The 21,060-nt window shown below is 49.1% G+C and overlaps 1 protein-coding gene across 1 annotated transcript in view; it reads left to right on the top strand.

The window, feature by feature from the left end:
• Positions 1 to 21,060, top strand: part of MNT (MAX network transcriptional repressor) — a 29,749-nt gene that overhangs the window by 1,027 nt on the left and 7,662 nt on the right. The window contains exons 2-4 of the mRNA XM_086859557.1: positions 9,633 to 10,197; positions 12,314 to 12,355; positions 13,049 to 13,160. Coding sequence (XP_086715683.1) covers positions 9,633 to 10,197; positions 12,314 to 12,355; positions 13,049 to 13,160 — 719 coding nt within the window. The remainder of the gene's footprint in view (positions 1 to 9,632; positions 10,198 to 12,313; positions 12,356 to 13,048; positions 13,161 to 21,060) is intronic.

Raw genomic sequence — 21,060 nt, 5'->3', positions numbered from 1 at the left:
GTGTTCAGTGTACAGCAGTGAAACACTCGGCTCTCGACCTCTGCAGGCTGTTGGTTTGTCCCCTGCTGCCGGGACATAACTTCCACTGCCACCCGGCTGCCCCGCGTTGTGGGAGCATCCCGTGAATGGGCCCAATCGGCTGCGGTCTGGGTCACAGAGGAGCAGGAGGGGTCTGGCTTGTTGTGCTGGACAACTTCTGAGGCAGGAACTACTTCTGAGCAGGGTATATGGGCAGGGTAACACAGCAAAGACAAGACATTATGCAGGTTTCTCAGCTGCAGGAGCAGCTCGCAGGGATGTGTGGGGATGTGGTGTTACACAAAGGCCGCTGCAGGCCAGAGCTGCTGCTGGGGGGCACAGTCAGCGGGTGTGCTGCACAGACATGTAAGGGCTGGGCTGGTGGCAGGACCAGCAGCGTCCGTGCAAACGTGGCCACTTCAGGGAAGTCTGAACACCAGGAAGACTGTGGCACGGGAGGGAGGAGCGCTGCAGTGACCTTTGGGTGGCAGGAAGATGTCAGAGAGCACAAGCAGAGGAACAACTGGGAAAAACTGGGGAGTAATGATTAAGAACTGGGTTGGCTTCTTTGCCTTGCCTTCTTCCTCTCCTCCCCTCTGAAATCTTGTGTTCTGAAAAGTGTTAGGGTCTGTGTTATACTGTTACACTGTGGAACTCCAGGGGTCCAGTATGGCCTGAAAATCAATACATTTTGGGAACAGCATTAAAAAATAGATGTTCAGTATAGAACTCATCTAAGGGCTGCTGGGTCTGCAGCTGACAGCAGTGCCTGCTGCTGCAGCTGCTGTAACCCTTTTGCTGTAAGCATGTGCCTCCCAGGCACGTAAACACTCATTTACATGGGCACAGACCCATGGCCTGGGGTCCCTTCTCTGTTACGTGCAAGCTCCAGAGACATATGACTTGAATTAGAGAGTGCTGGTTTCTTTGAATTTAGGTTAATCCAAGAATGTTTCATGATCTAAGAAAAACAAATTTCTTTGTAACTGAAAGTAACTGATACTTGTTTTCTTAGGGTTTTTCCCATATATACTCATCTGTGACTGTCCAGCTTGTGTTTGCTGCTCTCTCGATGCTGCACAGTTCATTCACACCATTCCTTTCCTGAGTGCTGCAGGCAGTGACCCCGCAGCAAGCACAGTTCTGGGCTTTTCCATCTCACCTGCCTGCCATTTGGGATTGCTTAATTGCCTGACAATGATAACCATGTGTGGTAGCCAAAAAGCTTTCCTTTGGTGTTAGGGCCACCTTCCTTGTCATCTCACCTGCCTGCCATTTGGGATTGCTTAATTGCCTGACAATGATAACCATGTGTGGTAGCCAAAAAGCTTTCCTTTGGTGTTAGGGCCACCTTCCTTGTGCCAATAGATGAGGGAGAGAACCTGCTCAGACCCAGCATCCTTGTCTGGGCAGTGTCTCAGTGCTGTGCTCAGTGTGGTCTCTCACTGTTATCTTTCAACAGATCTCATCAGTATAATGTTGGAATGCATCTCCAGAAACTTTGTGGGGCTTTTTGTCCACCTCTGGCTTCTGCCTCACAAGGGTGGACACACAGGTCCCAAGCATCTCTGGGGGTGTGTGGCCTCAGCCTTGGCCCCACTGGCTTCTATAGGCAGCACGCCCACCTGGGTTTCTTTCAGGGTGGTTAAAGCACCTCCCAACACACAGTGTGAGTTTATCTATTTCCAGAGGCTTCCAGGTACAGGAGAACTGCACTGCAGTTCCAAGGACAACAGTGCCATAGTGACATGCTTATTCTGACAATTAGACTTTGACTTTAGGAAGAGCCTTGCTCTGTGACACAGCAGTGTTTGAATTTTGGGGGTGGCAAGGATAATTGTCATGGGATTTTAGGGATAGATGCCTTGATGCAGCCAGTTCAGGTGATGATGGTGACTCCCTGTTTTGATGGAGAGATACCCTTGATTCTTCTCTCTTTTTCAAATATGGAATTAGGTTTTAAAGGGTAATTGCACATTTCCATTAATTTCCTTGAGAAGAAAGTTGCCTAGAGTGAGCAGCCTGTAGAAACAACTCCTGGCACAGCCCTGGGATGAAGGTGCAGCAGTGAACCCTTGTTCTCATCACAGGATCGAGGAATGTTACCTGGAGCAAACATGCTTACGTAAGAGGCTGGCTGTTATCTGCCAGATCCAGTTTTGCCATGATTCACTGAACTCATTTCACCTGTCTGTGCTCCCTCACAGGCTGTGTAACAGGCAGCGGGACTGCATGTGCATGCTGTGTAACACACACAGTGTGTGTGCAGGGTGTGTAACACACACAGTGTGTGTGCAGGGTGTGCAACACACACTGTGTGTGCAGGCTGTGTAACACACACACTGTGTGCAGGGTGTGTAACACACACACTGTGTGCAGGCTGTGTAACACGATGTGTGTACAGGCTGTGTAACACACACTGTGTGTGAAGGCTGTGTAACACACACACTGTGTGTGCAGGCTGTGTAACACAATGTGTGTACAGGCTGTGTAACACACACACTGTGTGTGCAGGGTGTGTAACACACACACTGTGTGCAGGCCGTGTAACACACACTGTGTGTGCAGGGTGTATAACACACTGTGTGCAGGCTGTGTAACACACACACTGTGTGCAGGGTGTGTAACACACACTGTGTGTGCAGGGTGTGTAACACACACTGTGTGTGCAGGGTGTGTAACACACACACTGTGTGTGCAGGGTGTGTAACACACACACTGTGTGTGCAGGCTGTGTAACACACTGTGTGCAGGCTGTGTAACACACACTGTGTGTGCAGGCCGTGTAACACACACACTGTGTGTGCAGGGTGTGTAACACAATGTGTGTACAGGCTGTGTAACACACACACTGTGTGTGCAGGCCGTGTAGCACACACTGTGTGTGCTGGGTGTGTAACACACACTGTGTGTGCAGGGTGTGTAACACACACACTGTGTGTGCAGGCCGTGTAACACACACACTGTGTGTGCAGGCTGTGTAACACACACACTGTGTGCAAGGTGTGTAACACACACTGTGTGTGCAGGCTGTGTAACACACTGTGTGCAGGCTGTGTAACACACTGTGTGCAGGGTATGTAACACACACTGTGTGCAGGGTGTGTAACACACACTGTGTGTGCAGGCCGTGTAACACACACACTGTGTGCAAGGTGTGTAACACACACTGTGTGTGCAGGCTGTGTAACACACACTGTGTGTGCAGGCCGTGGAACACACACACTGTGTGTGCAGGGTGTGTAACACACTGTGTGCAGGCTGTGTAACACACACACTGTGTTTGCAGGCTGTGTAACACACACTGTGTGTGCAGGGTGTGTAACACACACTGTGTGTGCAGGCTGTGTAACACACACTGTGCAGGCTGTGTAACACAATGTGTGTGCCGTCTGTGTAACACACACACTGTGTGCAGGCTGTGTAACACACACTGTGTGTGCAGGCTGTGTAACACACACTGTGTGTGCAGGCTGTGTAACACACACTGTGTTTGCAGGCTGTGTAACACACTGTGTGTGCAGGGTGTGTAACACACCCTGTGCAGGCTGTGTAACATGTGAGCTGTAACACATGACTCAAAGCAGCCTCCAGAGCCCTTGCCATCAGTGGATGCAGTTGGGTCTCAGTTTCTTCTGAGGGCACATCTGTGGCCTTTTTGGTTTGTTTTAAGGATACATAGGTTATGTATATTATTTATAATACTGTTCGTTTGTAATACTGTTTATTAAGTCAGTTCATGCTTGTTGTTCTTTTCCAACCTGTATGTTTTAGGCACATCATGTTCCTGCAGTGTGTGCCTCTGTCTCTGGGCCAGAAGCAGGGACAGTGGTGTCCTCATGTGCGTGGGAGCAGGTGGGTTGGGTCCTGCCACTTTTTGCTCTGAGCTGTGACACAGAAGCTGTTCAGCTGACAGAAATACGTGCTTTCTGTCAGAGTGCATTACTTTGTCTCCATGTCTCCCAGATGCCAATGCCTGGTGGAAAAGAACAGGCCTGTCATGTCTATGACATCTCACCTGCTTGGTTGCCCAGGTGAAGGTCCTTGGATGGTGGGGCAGAGTCAGCATGTGCTGTTGATGCCCACTTGGCTCATCACAGCCAGTGCTTTCCTGTACTTTATCCCAAATTCCACAGAAAGTTACGACTGGAATTGTACATCCCTCCAGCCCGCCGGGCTGCACTGCTGCAGCCATGGCAGTGGCATGCTCAGCATCCTGGCAGCGTGATGGTCCTGGGGTTTCTGCAACATGAGGCTCTTCAGATGTTTTATTTTAGCAGTTTGATCTGTTTTCCTTGTATGCTGCTAAATCTTCCTTCCCTTCCTTCCCTCTTCCTTCCCTCCTTCCTTCCTCCTTCCCTTCCTTCCTTCCTTCCTTTCCTTTCTTTCCTTTCCTTTCCTTTCCTTTCCTTTCCTTTCCTTTTCCTTCCTTTCCTTTCCTTTCCTTTCCTTTCCTTTCCTTTCCTTTCCTTTCCTTTCCTTTCCTTTCCTTTCCTTTCCTTTCCTTTCCTTTCCTTTCCTTTCCTTTCCTTTCCTTTCCTTTCCTTTCCTTTCCTTTCCTTTCCTTTCCTTTCCTTTCCTTTCCTTTCCTTTCCTTTCCTTTCCTTTCCTTTCCTTTCCTTTCCTTTCCTTTCCTTTCCTTTCCTTTCCTTTCCTTTCCTTTCCTTTCCTTTCCTCCCTTCCTCCCTCCCTCCTTCCTTCCCTCCTTCCTTCCTCAAAGAGTTGGTTGTAACTAAAATGCAGCTAAAATTACTCTGGAGCTGATTCAGTATTTAATTTAAGTACTGGAATAGCTTATTAAAGCACAGTGTAAATTATCTGTAGAGACTGGAGAAGCTGTTTTTAGAAATGTCTGCCAGGTATTTATGTTGTTATCATTGATTCTTCTTTGGGGCTTAGGAGATGAACTGCTCCAAGATTTCTTGAGGGTCTTTCCCTACTGTGTTCCAGAAGCTGTGATGGTTTTGTTGAAAGTGTTTCCTTGTAAACCATGTGTTTCCATAAAGTACTAATAAAGCGTGTGCTCCCAGGCAAGAGGATCACCTTGTCATTTTTCTTAATTGATTTCAGGTTTGGATACCAAGGTCAGTGGTTTCACTAATGGTCTGTACTGGTTGGTGTTAAGGAGGAATAGCTCATATGATGGCTGATTTTCCTTTGTCTTTAGAGATATGACATACAGTTATCATCCTCTGGCTGAGAAGGTGGAGATGTGAGTATTGTAGTTGTTAGCAGTGAATGGACCCAGGCTGCACATTAGCTGTGAGCAAGTGACAGCAGTGGCAGTGCAGCAAGGTCACCCAGCAGGGACAGTGTCAGGTAGGGGTAGGGGTCTCTGAACCCCTGAAACTGAACCAGGTAGACTGGCTTTGCTCTTGCTCCTCTGGAGTGTATTGTGAACTTCTAATTGTGAAGCATTTCAGGGTCCTTTGTGAACAGTGCACTCCTAAAATACAGTTTAATTGGTCTATGAGGTGTTGGTAAGGCCCAGTGTGTGTGAGGAGGAGGGGACACGGTTTGGTTTCAGGCTGCAGTCTGGACACAGCACTGAGAGCAGCAGTGTGTGGAAGTGGCAGCATGCCTGGCAGCCAGCTCTGTGCTGAGGGCATGGCCAGGAGCCCCGAGGGCTTTGGGAAGCTGCGTTGCTGGTGAGGAAACAACGGTGCCAAGGGGTGGACACCAAACTGTGAAGTTTTAGCTAAGATGGGAGAGAAAAGTGGGGCTTGTGCTGTTGTCAGCCAAAATTCAGGAGTCAGAAAAGGTTCCTGATTTCAAAGGATTCTCAGTCCTGCAAGCTTGTTCCTGGGGCTGGAAGTGCCCGTGGCTGTGTGCTGCAGCCTCTGGTGTCAGCAGCATTTGCTGTGACTCAGAGCTTGCTTGGCTGATGCTGAGCTTTGCTGGGCTCCAGTTCTGCTGACTGTTCTTACCTTCCCCTTCCTGGTTCTCCCCTGCAGAGCCAGGGACCTGCAGAAGCAGAAACCAACCTCCAGGCTCTAGCCTGCCCTTCTTGGCATGACTGTCCCCCTCCAGGGCAGCCTTGGGAATAGTAAATACCTGGAGACTCTGTACCCAGCACTTTCCTGGTAGGAGCCTGGAGTGACTCCTGAGGGTGACACTGCTGCATATCCAGTGTGAATGACACCTGGGGCACTCCTCTCCAGGGCTGTAGCAGTTCTAGGTATGCAAGATAAGCTCCCAGAAGTGTTGAATGATTCAGAAAAGCACTTCAGACCATTCAGAAGATGACAGCACAGAACTGCCTCACTGTTCCTGGAGTTAGAGATGTTCTCCACTGAGCACACACAGAGGTAGGATGCTTGGCTATGCAAAGGCACACACCCTTGATAAACTCTTTCTACTGACAGTGTTTCTAGTGAAAAGTAGGAGCACTTAAAGGGCACTGAGGTCCCTTAAGGCCTGCTCCTCCAGCATGGTTCTGGGAGCTTGGGTCATGCCCTGGCTGCTGCAGGCCTACGCTGCCGGCCTGAGGGCATGTGCAGCTCTGCCCGCTGCTCCCTGGGTGGTGCTGGCTGCAGTGCCTGTGACAGATGGGTGGCATTTCCAGGGCAGGCAAAAGGGACAAGATATATTTAAATGCAGCAGATTATTAGGTAACAAAGAGTGCCTGGTACTGTGTACTCCTGGACCATTGAGGCCCTAAAATAGCACCAGGCCACTGGACAGGGGTGCTGACCCTGTTTCTGGTCCTCCCAGGACAGGATTTGCTGTTGTTCTGTGGCAGCTGGTGTTGCTGTCACTGCCCAGGTGGCATGGCCAGGGACCTGGGGTGCCTGCTCTCGCCATGTGAACCTGCTGGCAAGCAGAGTGGTGTGGGCAGGGTGGGATTCCAGGACCCCTCATGCTTGGGCTGTGGTTCAGACCCCCTGGGGTTCTCAGGACTGGTTCACTCTCATGGTTTGTTCTGTCTTCAGTCCCCTCAATAAGAGTGTGAAGAGTGAGTGGAAATTACGCATAATTTTGAGGTGTGCCTCTGGATTCAGTTATCCTCTTGCCCAAGGAGATGCCCTGAGCCTTGGCTGCTTTCTGTGTATGGGCTTGCAGGAGTTCCTGTGCTGAGTGTGCCACAAGGGAAGGAATGAGCCTTGCATGTGTCTGGCACATATGAGCACACAGCATGCTGATCACCCGTCCTTGAACTGTATGTGACCAAATACGGGTGAGCTTCCTTCATATGGGAAAACATAGAGCTTGGGGGGCTTTCTTCAAAGGATGTCTTTGGTTTGTGTGCAGGGTGTGAGTGCAAAGCAAGCAGGAGACAGATCTTCACCACCCAGTGGAAGGGTTTCTGTTCAAAGGGGTGTCTCAGGGCCCTCCAGTCCTTTTCCTGGGACTGAGAGCACGGATCCTTTCCACCTGTAGGTAAGTCAGACCCAAGAGGAGAGTGGCTCTTCAGTGAGCCTTGAAATAAACTTTAGCTCAAGGGAGCAACACCAAAGGCCTTGCTGGCAGGTTGTCAGCAACCTGAGGGCTGCACCTGCTTCCAGAGACATTTACATAAATACTTCTGATCAGTAATGCCTGCTCTAACCTTGCTTCCCTGTTCTCTCCCCCTCCCGATGAGTGTTGCTGATGGTAGGAGTTCCACGCCGCTCCTGCTGCCTCAGGTGCACATCTCGGGTGTCCTGGATGGATGCTCTGCTCCGTTGTGGCAGTGCCACCTCCAGCAGCTTGGGCAGGTTCTGCTGTCCTCACCAGACCCTGGCACTGCCAGGGCTTCCCATTAATGACTCCTTTGCTGCTCCCTCCTCTCAGTCACAGTGCAGTGTGAAGTCTGGATGGAAGCTGTGTGGGCTTTGGTGTGGTGCATGCCTGGGAAGGTGGTGCTGGTCAGCCTCTGGCCGCGCTCTGTCCCTGAGGCCGAACGTGCTCAGGGAACACCGTGAGTCAGCAGGTCCTCGGGGCTGGGTTTCCTCGTGCACTCTGTGCCAGGGCCATTGCATTGGCTCTGGCTGCGAACCAGCAGCAAAGTGGAGCAAAAGATCTGCAGACAGAGGGCTTTTCTTTATTAGTTATTAATGTTGTTCATCTGAACCACTCCGAAATTGTTGGTAGCTAAGATTTGTGTTTGCATCAGGGGATTCCTGCTGGGGGTTTTGCTACCCTGTGCTGCTTCACTTCTTTCTTTAAGGAACTGGTGATAATACCCTGAAATATTTTGAGATGATACAGACAAATGCAGCTTTAAGGTTCAGCTGCTGTTTAAGCAACCTCCCTCCTGTTTTGGAGTCAGATCTGTTGCTCACTCACCCCCTACTTGTGCTGCAGAAGTTGAATGAAAACTTTGGATTTGAGTCTCAGGCAGCCCTGGGAAGAGTGTTGTATGGATGTGAAATCCTTCCTCATGACAGAATTTCATGTGGTGCTTTTGTGAGTGCTGCAGGGTCAGAGACTGGGGCTGCAGCCCCAGTGGTAGAGCTCGATCCAGAGGGTAAGTTCTCCATGTGTGGGGTCAGGACAGTGTTTACCTTGGCAGCTGGCTGCTTGAGCTGGGTCGTGCGCTCCTAAGGGAGGTTGGGGTGTGTTTGGGCTGTTGCTGCAGCTGAACTTCAGGAAATTGTGTCAACTGAATCTGGGTCGGTGTTGCTGTGCAGTCACACGTACCAAAGGGCATTCAGAACCTGGAATAAGAGTTTTGTTCCCTTTGTTGCTCTTTGTAGTTTTTGCACTACGCTCCTCAAAATCGAGAGATGGGTTAGAAAGTATGCCAGTAGTGTCAGGGCCCCTCAGGGATGGCAAGGGCTGAGCAGCTCTGTACTTGGTGGGGTCCTTTTCCCTTGTTCCACTTGTTATGTTCCATACAGATGCTCTTGAAGATCACTGGGGGGTTGAACATAACCTGGTAATTCCAGGTGGCATACATGCTCTTCTCTCTAATTTTCTAAATACACATTCTGACTTCAGTGTTTCAGTTGAGCCCAAGCTTCTCCTGGGAGAGGCTTGGTTGGAATGTTTCTTAGAGCTTCCTCTGAATTACCTGATATTGGTGACTATATAATACAGAACACCCAACCATCTGCATCCCTTCCCTAATCCCTCCCTTGATAAAATAAGGCTTTATTTTCCAAATATTTGTATGTTACTGTGAAGAGGTTGCTGCACCACTTCTTGTTGCGGCTTCTCAGAGGTTGTCAGGAGCAGGAACTGCTGAGCCTCACCGATGGTGGGTTTGGAGATATTTGATTAAGGCTGCACAATGTCTAGATGCCAGGGCCACTGGCGCCACAGGACTGGTATAAATAAATTTTGTTTGTGCCATGTTCACACAATTAAAGGCAGAGCCCTGGACTACGTTTGATGAGGTTTATTTTTCTAATTAAGCCACACAGATTTCATTTACTCTGTGTGGTGTTCTAAAAACATATAGGAATGTACACACATCAAGGCCAAGTGTAAGAGTTTGATTAAAATCCACAGCAGTAAAGAGGTGCCCTGATGTGTTTGTACCAATTCAGTGTCCACTGAGCTGGGATTTACTCAGGAGAGTATAAAACTAGGGTATTTTAACTTAAGGATCCTGCCCCATGCTGGTTGTAGGCTGCACCCAGGGAAGGTTAAGGAAGCGCCATTACTCACTCTGTGTGTTTCTCTTTCAGAGGAGAATGAGAAGCATGAGAAGCTCTGCCTGGAGAGGGAGCAGGAGCAGAAGAAGGCAGGCAAGGCCAGCGTGCCCCGGGCCAACAGTGCCCTATCCCCGGAGGAGCCCCGGAGTGAACTGCTGGTGCCCATCTCCCCGCCGGGCCCGGTGCCCCTGCCGCCCCCGCCCCTGGCAGCTCCCATTTCAGTCATTCCCATCCCTGTTGTCACCAGTTCCCCCCAGCAAGCAGCCCAGACCGCCCTGTCGCCGCCGCTTGTGCAACGCCACCAGCCCCTGGTGAGCAGTCCCGGGGTCCCCAAGGAGGCGCCGTCGGTGGCACCAGTGATCCAGCGGCCACCGGGCCCACACCTGCCGGATGGGAAAGCCACGACCCCGCCGGCGGGCAGCCCCAAGCAGCTGCAGCACTACGCGGCACCGGTGCTGGCCATCTCCCAGCACCATGTGGTCCCACAGCCCATCCAGCCCCTGCAGCACCCGGCAGCAGCGCCCGCGCCGCTTGGCGCTCTCAAGCTGGCGCCGGCAGACGACATGAAACCCATCGAGCTTAAGAAGAGAATTGGAGGGTGAGTGCACTGTGTGGGCATGTGTCCAGGAGGGACCAAGCAAAGCTGCATCTCTCTGGAGCAGCTCCTGCTCGTGCAAAGTGTTACCAGATCAGAAACACTGAGACCTATGGGTGTTTAATGGCTGTGGAGGTTTTTTTGCTTGACAGGTTTTTATTTTCCTCCCTTGCTCCACACTGTAAGATTCTGTATAATGATTTTTTTTTCTTGGCCAGAACTGTGTTGGGAAGCAAGTCCCAGCACTGCCTGTCTGATCTCAAGTGGTATCTCATGTTATATTTGGCAAAAGGTCTCTGCTTGTTCTGGTCAGGGAAATCAAAGTGCACTGCTGCTTGTGGGAGCTTTCTTGAAAACTGGAATGGGATCTGGGAGATGTTACTCTGATGACGGAGATCATCCTAGTTGTTTCAGTTTCTCAGTGCTGTAAGTGCTAAGGGCCTCCTGCTTGCTCAGAATCTTGCATCTGGAAGGGGCTGAAGGCTATTTGGTTTGCCCTCACGCTCTGACAGGACTTGTGGCTCTGATGTTCCTCCAGGTTAGTGTTTGGTTTGTTCTTAAGGACTTTGGCTGCTGGAGACCTTGCCTTCTCTGTAGGTGGTTGTTTCGAGACCACAGTATCCCAACAGGGAATCTGGTATTACTGTGTGTGGACTGGGAGAACAAACCATTCCCTTCTTTACAACAGTTTTACCTGTTTCCTTTGGCCCCTCAGTTTTCCTGCAGCATAAGTGACCTGGATCTGCTCAGTCTTCCCTCCTGGCTGTGCTGTCTAGGCCTCTGCCTGTTCTGGCTGCCTGCAGCAGGGGGATGTCTCTTGGCAGTTGGAGACGGTGTGTGAATCCCATGGGGGCTGGAGGAGATGTACAGTGAACAGAAAAAGGGTTCATAGTGTCCATTGGGATGTAGCGATCCCAAGATGCATAGAAAGAAACAGCGAAAGTAATGCAGATAGGAGTTTGTGAAGGTAAAGGCTTCGGTAAAATGCCAGTGTAATTCCTCTAATAAGATTAGGATCTTCAGAGCCTGTCTGCTGCAGGAAGGGTCTGTCAGTCTGTGCACTAATCAAGAGACCCTGTCACTGACGTTTTGTGGGTTCAGGGAGCTGTGGAGGTTTCTGCTGGCACCAGGGTACCGGGGCAGGCTGCACAGGTTTGGCTGCCTGGGCTGTGGGCTGTGGGGTGGCTGCGAGTGTACCCACAAACTGCTGAGCTTGACCCCTGGAAGCTGGGGGGCTATGGTACCAGTGTGGAGTACAACATCACCTCTGTGTCCCTGCAGAATTGCTCCATAAGCACAGAAAAGATGTCTTTTTCAGTCTGTGTTTCATGGAAAAATGCTGTCACATATTTGTGACAATTTATTAAATATGATTACCTCACTGTCCTGTATTTTCAGTCAAAGGCAAATAATTACTTTGCACAGTGTATGAAAGATACTTGAGATCTCCACATCTGCTAATGTACCTTATCACTGCTGTAGCCGAAATACTGAGATAACATGTATTTGTTTGGCTTCTCCTAAAAGCATATGTCTGATTCAGAGAGTGGGTGGACTCAAACCCCAAAACCAGAAAGTCACTCTGGGTTTTCCTTGAGCAGTGACTGGAGAATTCCTGTATTGCTACATTCCATGTTTATCCTAAGCTGTGTTGTTTCATGCACGGTAAAAACCCAAAGCAGTTGGAAGTGTCTGCCCAATCCCATACACTTGAATTTGGAACTGCACAAACCTTGTCCAACTGGAATGTAAGCATAGATCAGACCCAGGTCAGAATCTGGGCTCTCTGGGTCTGAACAAATACTTAAAATTCATACTCTCTGTCTTTCACTGTTGTTGGTAGTAGCTGTGGCTGCATATATACACACACATCACACCTGTTTGTATCTTCTGTGCATTATGCCCACGATGCTTAGTTCATCTGATGCACATGTAAAGTGTGGAGTTTGTCTTGAAACAGGATATGCAGAAATGCATATGTACTTAATGTTAAACCAGTGATATCTGAACACCTCTGCTGCTTTTGCGTCTTGACATATAGACACTGCTGCAAGCACAGGTGCAAGGCCGGAGTTTTCAACCTGACACTGAGCTGATTTTTGTTCTGTTTGGGTTACAGGGTTGGGACCAGGGAAGTACATAATAAATTGGAGAAGAACAGGTGCGTAGAAAGCCAGGGGTTTGGGTTTTTTAATTGTAATTCCCCTCTTTTTTTTTTGCCTATCATCTGTCAATATTTGTTTGGCTTTGGCGGGTTTTTGTTCATTTGTTTTCTTGTTTTTTAAACAGATAACCTGAATAAAATGCTTAGTGACTTTTACTGAATCTTGCAGTATTGCTTGGCATTCTTATAGCTCAGTTCTGCATTTCTTGCTTCCCAATATGTTCTGTTTAACTGCATCATTGCATCCCAACAACCCTGCAAAGCCCTGATCCTGAAAAGCAATAACAGTGCATAACAGCATGACTCTCTTTTGATTTAAAAGGACTAAAATACCCCAAATCAGGGGTCAGTGTATAATGCGAATACAGACTAAACATCAGTTTCTGACCCAAGACTCATAAAAGCCTGACTAGCTAAATTGGAAGTATGGTGACAGTGAAAGCACCAGCACAGTGAGATGAGATACTTTGTTTAAGGCCCCACAGTGTTCCTAGTAGGATAGTAGGATAGACCCCCATGCAGTCTCTGCTGGGGTGGGCCGGCTGAGCCGTGAGCGTGCTGTGCTGGGGGCTGCTATGCACGGGTCCAGGTGCTTTGCTGGATTGAGGCCCCAGTTAAGCTCTCCCCTCTGGTGGAATTGGTTTCTGGTGTGTCTCCTGGCAGCTGACAACCCACCTGTGTTTTCTTTAGACGTGCACATTTGAAAGAGTGCTTTGAGACGTTAAAGCGCAACATCCCCAACGTAGATGACAAGAAGACCTCAAACCTCAGTGTCCTCAGGAGTGCCTTGCGATACATCCAGGTACGTGCAGCACTCGCGGGACTGTGCAGAGACCGTGGCTGACATGGCAGTGCAGAGGAAAACAGGAGAGAAATTCCTCTTCTGGAGGTTCCAAGCTAACCACAAATCATCCTTACCAGCAGTGGTCATGGCAGGGAGCTGATAATTCAGATGATCTTAATGATTCAGGCTGGGTTAACTTCAGTTGCTCCTTTTGGGCTCAAGTGAATTTTAATATGTATGGTTTTGGGACGTTTTCTGTTTGCTTAACCAAAAGACAGATTTCTGTAAAGATATGGTATATCTCAAAGTTTCAATGAGATGGACATGTGAGTGCAAGTCATTTGCTTGGAGGCAAGGAAAGCCTGGAATCTGAGGTTGCAGCATGAAGCTGCAGATGGATGGGGCACCACCAGGAGTGAGTCTGTGAGAAAGCACAGGTAAAATCAGTTGTGTTTGTAGCTGGAGGGAAATAAGTGTTACTGTTTGCTTGTTTAATGTTTGTGAAAGTAGTTAATGTTGACACAAAAGAAGTTCTTGTAGATGTCCCTTGTGAATGTGAAATCAGTAGCACATAATGCAGTTAAAATTCATCTGGAAACTGAAACAGTTGCTGCATGTGTGTCTTGTATATTTTGATTGGAATAAATGATGCTGAGGATTGATCACAATGGACTTTTCCACAGTAAAACATAATTTTTTCTCACTTCCCATTTTTCATCAGTCACTCTCAAACACCATTTCACTCTGGTGTTTAGAAGCGCTGGACATTGATTATTCACTTCAGCTTTGTTTTGGAGAATCAGTAATGCCTTAGAGTTAGATCAGTTCAGCCCTTCTCTTGGTTTTCACCAACAACTTCCGTCAGAGAGACTTTGATTGGGGCTGACTGTACCCAGCCCCTCTCCGTGTTGCTCAAAAAGTGATTTTTGGATGTGTGGTTGTATCAAAACCTGATGGGCTTTAGAGAAGATCTGAGCCTTTCTTTGGATTTTGGCAGGCTGATATTGTGGTTTGCAGGAGGAACCTCTCTGATGGCCAGTCTCGGGGTGCAGTCCTGCTCGTGGCTGTCCGTGTGTTAATGTGCTGTCCATGGCTGTCTGTGGGTCAGTGTGCTGTCTGTGGGTCAGTGTGCTGTCCATGGCTGTCCGTGGGTCAGGGTGCTGGCCATGGGTGTTCATCAGTCAGCAGCAGGAGGAGTGTCTGGTCAGCTGGCCTGCAGTGGGTGCTGGCCTGGCGTGGTAGAGGAGGAGGTCAGGGTGACCTTGGGTCGCAGCAGCATTCGTCGGCACGTGTGTGGGGAGCACATGGCGAGCACAAGGCCTCGCTGGCGCGGCGGGGCTGAGCCGGTGCTGGCGCTGACCCAGAGCCCGCGCAGGGCTGGCTTGCTGCCCCATGGCAGTGACACGGTACAGCCTGTGACGTTGTGTAACCTCCTCGCCTTCTCCTCCTCATCCTCTCTGGCAGCTGCTCAGGGAGTATCCCGAGCGCTGTTTCCCTTGGCAGCGCCAAAGTCTGTGACTCAGTCACAGGATTCAATTGTGCTAAGAACTTGAGTGCTGTGTATTTGTATGAAAAAACCCCAGATTATTAGAAATCTGATTTGAAATTTCAGCATTCAGAAACAAAAATCGACTTTTAATTTATTTTTTTTTTACTGCAGTTTGAATTTAGGTTTGATCTGTTTCAACAAAAATAACATCAGTGTGATCAACACTGATCATGTGCCAGTGTTTCACTCACAGGCTCGGTGTTTCCATTGAAAAGAGAACAGGGAAATTGTACAAAAGAGATTTCAAAGTAATAGCTCTTACTTTCAGGATAGCAGAGTAGTTTTTCACTAAAGGGAAAAAAAAGCCAAAAAACCTCAAATCTAAATGAGCTTCTCAGGGGAGGAGCACAGCGTTGGCCAAAGCTCTGCAGAGCGGCTATTTTGCTCCTGCAGGCACTGTGACAGTATGCTGATTGTTGCAGCCTCTCTTCCTACAAAATCCTTCCTTCCCCCCTTCCCAGCTGGAACTTCTTAGAAACAGGCTGTTTTTTTCCTTGGCTGGATTTAAATATTTGTATCTGCATCAAATCAGGTAAGTTAGAAAGGTAAATTATGAACTTCCCATACAGCCGTGATTTTAATTTATCCTTGGACCTGGGCTTGTGCTCTGCAACAGTAAATTAGAATTTGCAATTAAGCACACGGTTGCACAAAGGAAATGGGGCCCAACGCAGCTGGAAGTTAATAATCTCTTTAGCTGGTGATTCAGCTTGAGGCAGTGTGGGCTGTTGTGCTGCAGCTCTCAGCTGAGGAGGGTGTCCCAGCAGGTCCAGCAGCAGACCAGGTTCCAGACCCCAGCACACATCTCCAACCAAGTCTGTTCGTTACATGGGCCGCCTCGGCTCTTGTTCTTCACTTTCCTGACTGCAAAACCTGTGTGAAAATGCTGGAGACCTCTGGGAAGTTTGTAAGATGCATGTGGAAAAAAACACAGTGAGAAAAAAATGCTGTTTGCTTTGAGAGAGCAGAGCCGTGTCCCCTGGCTTGCTCCTGAGCAGTGTCCCCAGGCAGAGGACAGGCCTGTCCTCCCCAGAGCCCCTCTGCACCCTGCCTGTGCTGGGGAAGGGGCAGCGGGGAGCCCTGGCACAAGGCAGACATGGCTCACAGCCTGTGCAGCTGGGCTGGGTTTGATTCTCACTGCAGGATTCCTTCCCTGTAGGAAATAGAATCATCTTTGGAAGCTAGCTGAAGCCCTTAAGCAAAGCTGCTACTCTGTTCTCAAACTGTGCCTGTCACTGTGGCACCTGAACACCCTCCAGTTTCAGGAGTTATTTTCTATTGTACATTTAGTGTCAGATGACACCCAGGTGATTTGCTCACCGGGTGACACTGGGACAGCTGGCACACAGCCAGCCCAACCCATCAGTCTTGGGCTGTGCTGCAGGTCCTGTTTGTTGGCCAGTTTCCCCAGTAAACCTGAAATGCTGGCTAAATAACAATGTACTTTCAAAATCAGAGATGCAGCTGAGCTTCCAGGGCATGCAAAGGCAAAGAGTAAATGTCTTTGGAAGGTGTGAAGCAAGGCATTACTGTGATCCCAACCCCTGCACTTGCTGCTTAGGTATGGGAGAGGCACTGAGGGCTGCTGTGGTGGCAGCTCTGTGGTCCTACAGAGCAGTTTTGGCTGTTTGTGAAATTGACTTGGCTTGCAAGTTCACAGAAGTCCTCTGGCAGCCCTGCTTGTGGTGTTAGAGACAAAACATAGCTGTGCTGAACTGAGGATTTATAGTATGGCAAATTGGTCATTACTACCTTGGGAAGGGGCAAGAACGGTGAAATTTCCTTATGATTTACCTGTATTCACCACTACTGCCAATCATTTTTGATGCTTAAGTTGTTTATCCTTGCCTCCTCTCCCTTGGCTTCTCAAACTGCCTGAAGTAACAGTTGTGCACCTAAGGATGATATTGTTTCCTATTCATGCCAACAATAATTAACAGATTTGACTCCCTTCAGGGTAGAATGAATCCAAAGTACTATCCAAGGATGCCTTAGTAGTGCATGTAAAAATCCTTTGTGAAGCCCTTTTTAAGCTGATCTTGTGGACATATGGACAGACCAGATACAGGCCAGTTTTATGTTGATTAAATTTTCCTTTTAAGATTCACAGTATCTCTTTGTCTTTTAGTTTATCTATTGGTCATTTCACTGGTGCCTGAGCACAATCATCCCTGTCTGCATGTAGAGGACCAGAACAAGAGCAGTGGATTTTTGGGTCCCATAGCAGTGCTTGATTTGGGATTTGGGTGTTCATGGGTGCAGAGGGCCCTGCAGCCTTGCCACATCCTGGTGCTGGAGGTGCTGGACTGCAGACACAAACCCACAGGTCTGACAATGGTTGTGGTTAGAGACCAGAACTTATTTGCATTCAGGCACTGTTGTGACTGGATTATAGATCAAAATGCATAAACCAAACCATGCTGCTGAATTCTGTTAGGTTCCCCACCTTGATGAAGATGGCTGTAACTGTTATTTTCTTATTCTTTGTCAGATATTAGGTGAATATACTCGCCTTCTGTAAAACTCTTCTGTTAAGAGTTGGGTCCATCAGTACCTGCCATGCCTCCCTCATGTGAGCAGCATTCACATGCCAAGCTGTGCTGCTTCATGTTGTTTATCTGACCTGATCTACTGATTCTATCTTGTCTAATTAGCCTGAGTCTCAGTGCCAGTAATGAAGGCCTCCTCCATCATCCATAGGCTATGGTCATGCAATGTGGTGTCATCTGTAGATTTCAGAAAGTGATGAGAAAGAAGACCTTCAAAAAAACAGTGTTTAATTCCCTGCTGTTCCTCCAGCTGCAGCAGGACCTGTCTGCAGGGAGGCTCATCCAGGGAGCCATCAGGGCATTTTTATTTGCAGGCTTGGCCACAAAACATGTCCTGTAATAGTGATGAAAAATGTCCAGCATTTGGACCTTGTTGAGTGATTGGAGGCATCTCTTGACCATTGCCAAGAGGGATGGTGATTTTTTTTTAAAGTATCTCACTCATTACTTGTATATGAGAGTTTGGAAAGGGTGAATGGAACTGTAAATCTGTCAGTGTGTTTGTAATTGTCAGAGAATCCACACCTGCTCCACTGCTGTCATCTAAGTAGTAGTTTGAGGAAGCACTCAGGGTTATAAAAACCAAACCAGCCTGTCAGTGGGTTGTGGCACAGGGTTTGGGAATGCTGCTGTGTGTTCAGGGGCTGTTGCTTGTTCTGGTTGCCACCTGTTGTCAGAGCTGGCATGGGAGGGGAGAGTGATGGGCCCTAACGAGAGTAGTGCTAATTACAGCTTGATTGTGTGGGCTCTATTTTATGTGTGACACCACAGAAGTCACCTGCCTTTGAAGCGCAGCAAAAGTCCCAAACAAAGCAAAGGCAGCCAGTCAGCCTAGCAGAGGAGCTCCAGCCCTGGCCCAGCCTGGCAAGCAGCAGGGGCAGTGTGAGTGCCAAGGCTGCTGTGCCAGCAGCAGTGCACACCCAGGCCCTCCATCACAGACTGAGGTTTCCACCCAGTTCTGCCTCATGTCCTCGCACAGGTGCTGGAGTTGGTTTGTGTTTAACAGCTGGGTTTTGTGTCCTCCCGCTGCCTCCATGGCCCTGACAATGAGGGAGATGGATGGAGAGAAATCCTCTGGTGACCCAGATGTGCTCTGTGGGCCATGGGTGGAGCTGCTGGGATGTGAGTAAGTGGCACTGACCTCCTTAGATGATGGGGAAACAGGAAGAAGAGGTGGTGCGGGAGGATGGCACCATTCCCTGGATCACCAAGACCTCAGACCTGCTGCCGTGGTGTGTGGGAGTGGTTCTGTCAGAGCCCTTGGCTCTTGGGACTGCAGCATCTGCCAGAATTGTGTTTTGGGAGGTGTCCTCTTCCAAGAGAAGGCCTCACTTCCCTGCTCCCTGCACAGGGTCCCTTCAGGCATGCAGCTTACCTGTGCCTTGTTCCTGTTGGCTGAGCCCTAGTGTAGGAACGGGAACAGAGGGAAGGCTACACCTGTCCAGAACTCTGCCTTGGCTCCTGCAGCAGCTGCTCTGAGGCGCCTGCAAGGAAAACACAGAAGCACTGCAGCAAGTGGATGCAGGGATAATGTGTCTGCTCAGAAATCTTCTCCTCATCCCCAGCAGACAGCTCTGGCTGTGGCTCCAAGGCATAAATCTGCCTCTTGCCCTCTGGAGCTGCTGTCCATGCATCATCACAAAAGCTGGAGAAGAGCTTTGGGGTCCTGCATCCAGCAGTCATGTTAATAGTAATCCCTTCTTGAGTTTCAGCATGCTTTATTTCTGTTTGCAGAAAATGATGACAATTAATGTCAAAAGCATATTTCCTGCAATTTTTTTATTTCTTTTTTTTAAAATTTAAGTGCTGCAGAATTAAATTTGAAAGTAAAAAATCAGAAATATTAATTTTCCAAGTTATTTTAATTTGTTTGGGATCATTTTCTCAAACACACCACAGGATCTTTTGTGGAATTCACTGGAATCCACTGGAATTACAAGAAATGTCCCATTTGTTTCCTGAACAACAGAGACTGGTTAAAAAATAAAAATAGGAAAAGCAAAAGACATGACTAAACTTTACACCAAGTGATTGTAAGTCATACTTCAATTATTTTGAAATTGAATTTCTTGTGTCCTTGTGAGTCATATCAAGGAATTAAACCAGATCTGCTTACCTGGTGGCAACCAGCATGGGGTCAATGACTGGTCTGGGCATGGCTCAGATTTTCCCTGCTTTTTTGTACTGTGGGTTCCAGTTGTTTGCTATCTTTTTTTGTTTGTTTGTTTTTGAGTTTGTTTGTGGTTTTGTTGTTGTTTTGTTTAATTTTTGTTGTTTTTTTTTGTTTGCTCACTGTTTATTTTTTCTGAATTTAACTTTTTGTCTTCCTGATTTGGATTGTTCCTCCCCTCTGCCCCAGTGACTGTTTGTACTTTGTCCAGCGCGTGGTGCTTCAGGAGGCTGACTCTGACAGGTTGGTGCAAGCAGCCACGTTCCAGCCCTAGTTTTGATCACAGATTATGGCCTGATGTCTTTTTTTATCAGGAGCCTGAAGTGCAGTTATCAATGTGAAATGATAAATGTAAATACCAATGCACGTTCTCGTTTTCCATGGTTGCTCTGCTCCGGGCAGATTTCCTATTCTGGCAAGTATTTCTGTCTAGAAGTTGATCCCTACCCTTGCAGCCAGGTTGAGCAGTGGTGAGTGGTCCCCACCCCACTGGGACCTGCCAAAAAGTGCAGTGCAGCCTGTGTGATGTGTTGCAGCCTGTGTGATGTGTTGCAGCCTGTGTGATGTGTTGCAGTCCATGCAGTGCAACACAGATGGGCTCCTTCCCCCAAGCCTGTGTGAGAGTGAGGTCACCTCCCAGGCCAGCAGTGCTCCTTGGCTGCTGTCCTCGGTCAGGCTGGAGCACGTGGGAGAGCTGGGTCATGAGGCTGCTGGCAAGCACCCATGGCCTGGCTGCTGGTGCATGGGTCATGCTGATGGGGAGCGAGGGGTGGTCGTCTCTGCTTCACCTTGCAGGCTTTACCTTGGTTTTGATCCTGGTGTGAAGTTCAAGATCTTGGGAGGCTGAAGCTGGGGCACGAACACTGGGAGCCTGAAGACCTTGTCCTGTGCCTCCTTGCCATTTGCACACAGGCTGTCCCCTCTCGCAGGCCCCTGGGGACTGGGCATGGTGAGACCCTCACCCCCTTCTCCTGGTGCTGAGCACAATCTGGTAGTGTCTTCGGGTTTTGGGTTAAAAAGTTTGTGTTTGGGAAGGCAAGACTGTGGTCCTGTGCTGAGCAGAGGCTCCTGTGGCACAGGCTGTGTGGCTGTGGGTGGTGGCAGTGCCAGTGTGGCTGCAGCACAGCGGTGACGTTGGGCTGTGGTGGTGCCCTTGTGTCACACCTGTATTTTGCTGTTGGTGGTACCAGGCCAGCACATCCGGCATCACTGTAGGATCTCATCTCCAAAAGCTGGCAGAATGAAGCAGTTGCCATGGAAACCATGGCTTTTGTTCCCCTGGCAACCAGCCGGGGTTCACACACGGCTGCTTCTTGCAGACAGAGGGGCTGGTTGGCATCGATGGGGGTGGGCCCGGGTCTGTGGGCAGGGGAAGAGTCTGGCAGGGGCTGTCACCTTGGCAGTGGCTGCAGAGGCTGGGGATGCTGGTTGGAGATGGGAGAACTGGCTCCTTGTCTTCCCTCTGCAGGCCCTGCTGCATCACAGCAGCTCGGGTGGGCATGGGGAGTGTGGTTGGTGTTGGTTCTGTGCTGTGAACAAACTGCTTGTGGCAGCTGAGGAACGTAGACAGTTCAGCACCATTTGAAGTAGGAATGCCCAGAATTGATAGAAGTGATGGAAAATCTCCAAATCCTACACGTGAGCGTGGTG

Source organism: Cyanistes caeruleus, chromosome 21, assembly GCF_971803275.1.
Source record: "Cyanistes caeruleus chromosome 21, bCyaCae1.hap1.1, whole genome shotgun sequence".
Lineage (NCBI taxonomy): Eukaryota > Metazoa > Chordata > Aves > Passeriformes > Paridae > Cyanistes > Cyanistes caeruleus.
The sequence above is the reverse complement of the archived record's forward strand: the minus strand, read 5'-3'. Positions and strand labels throughout refer to the sequence as shown.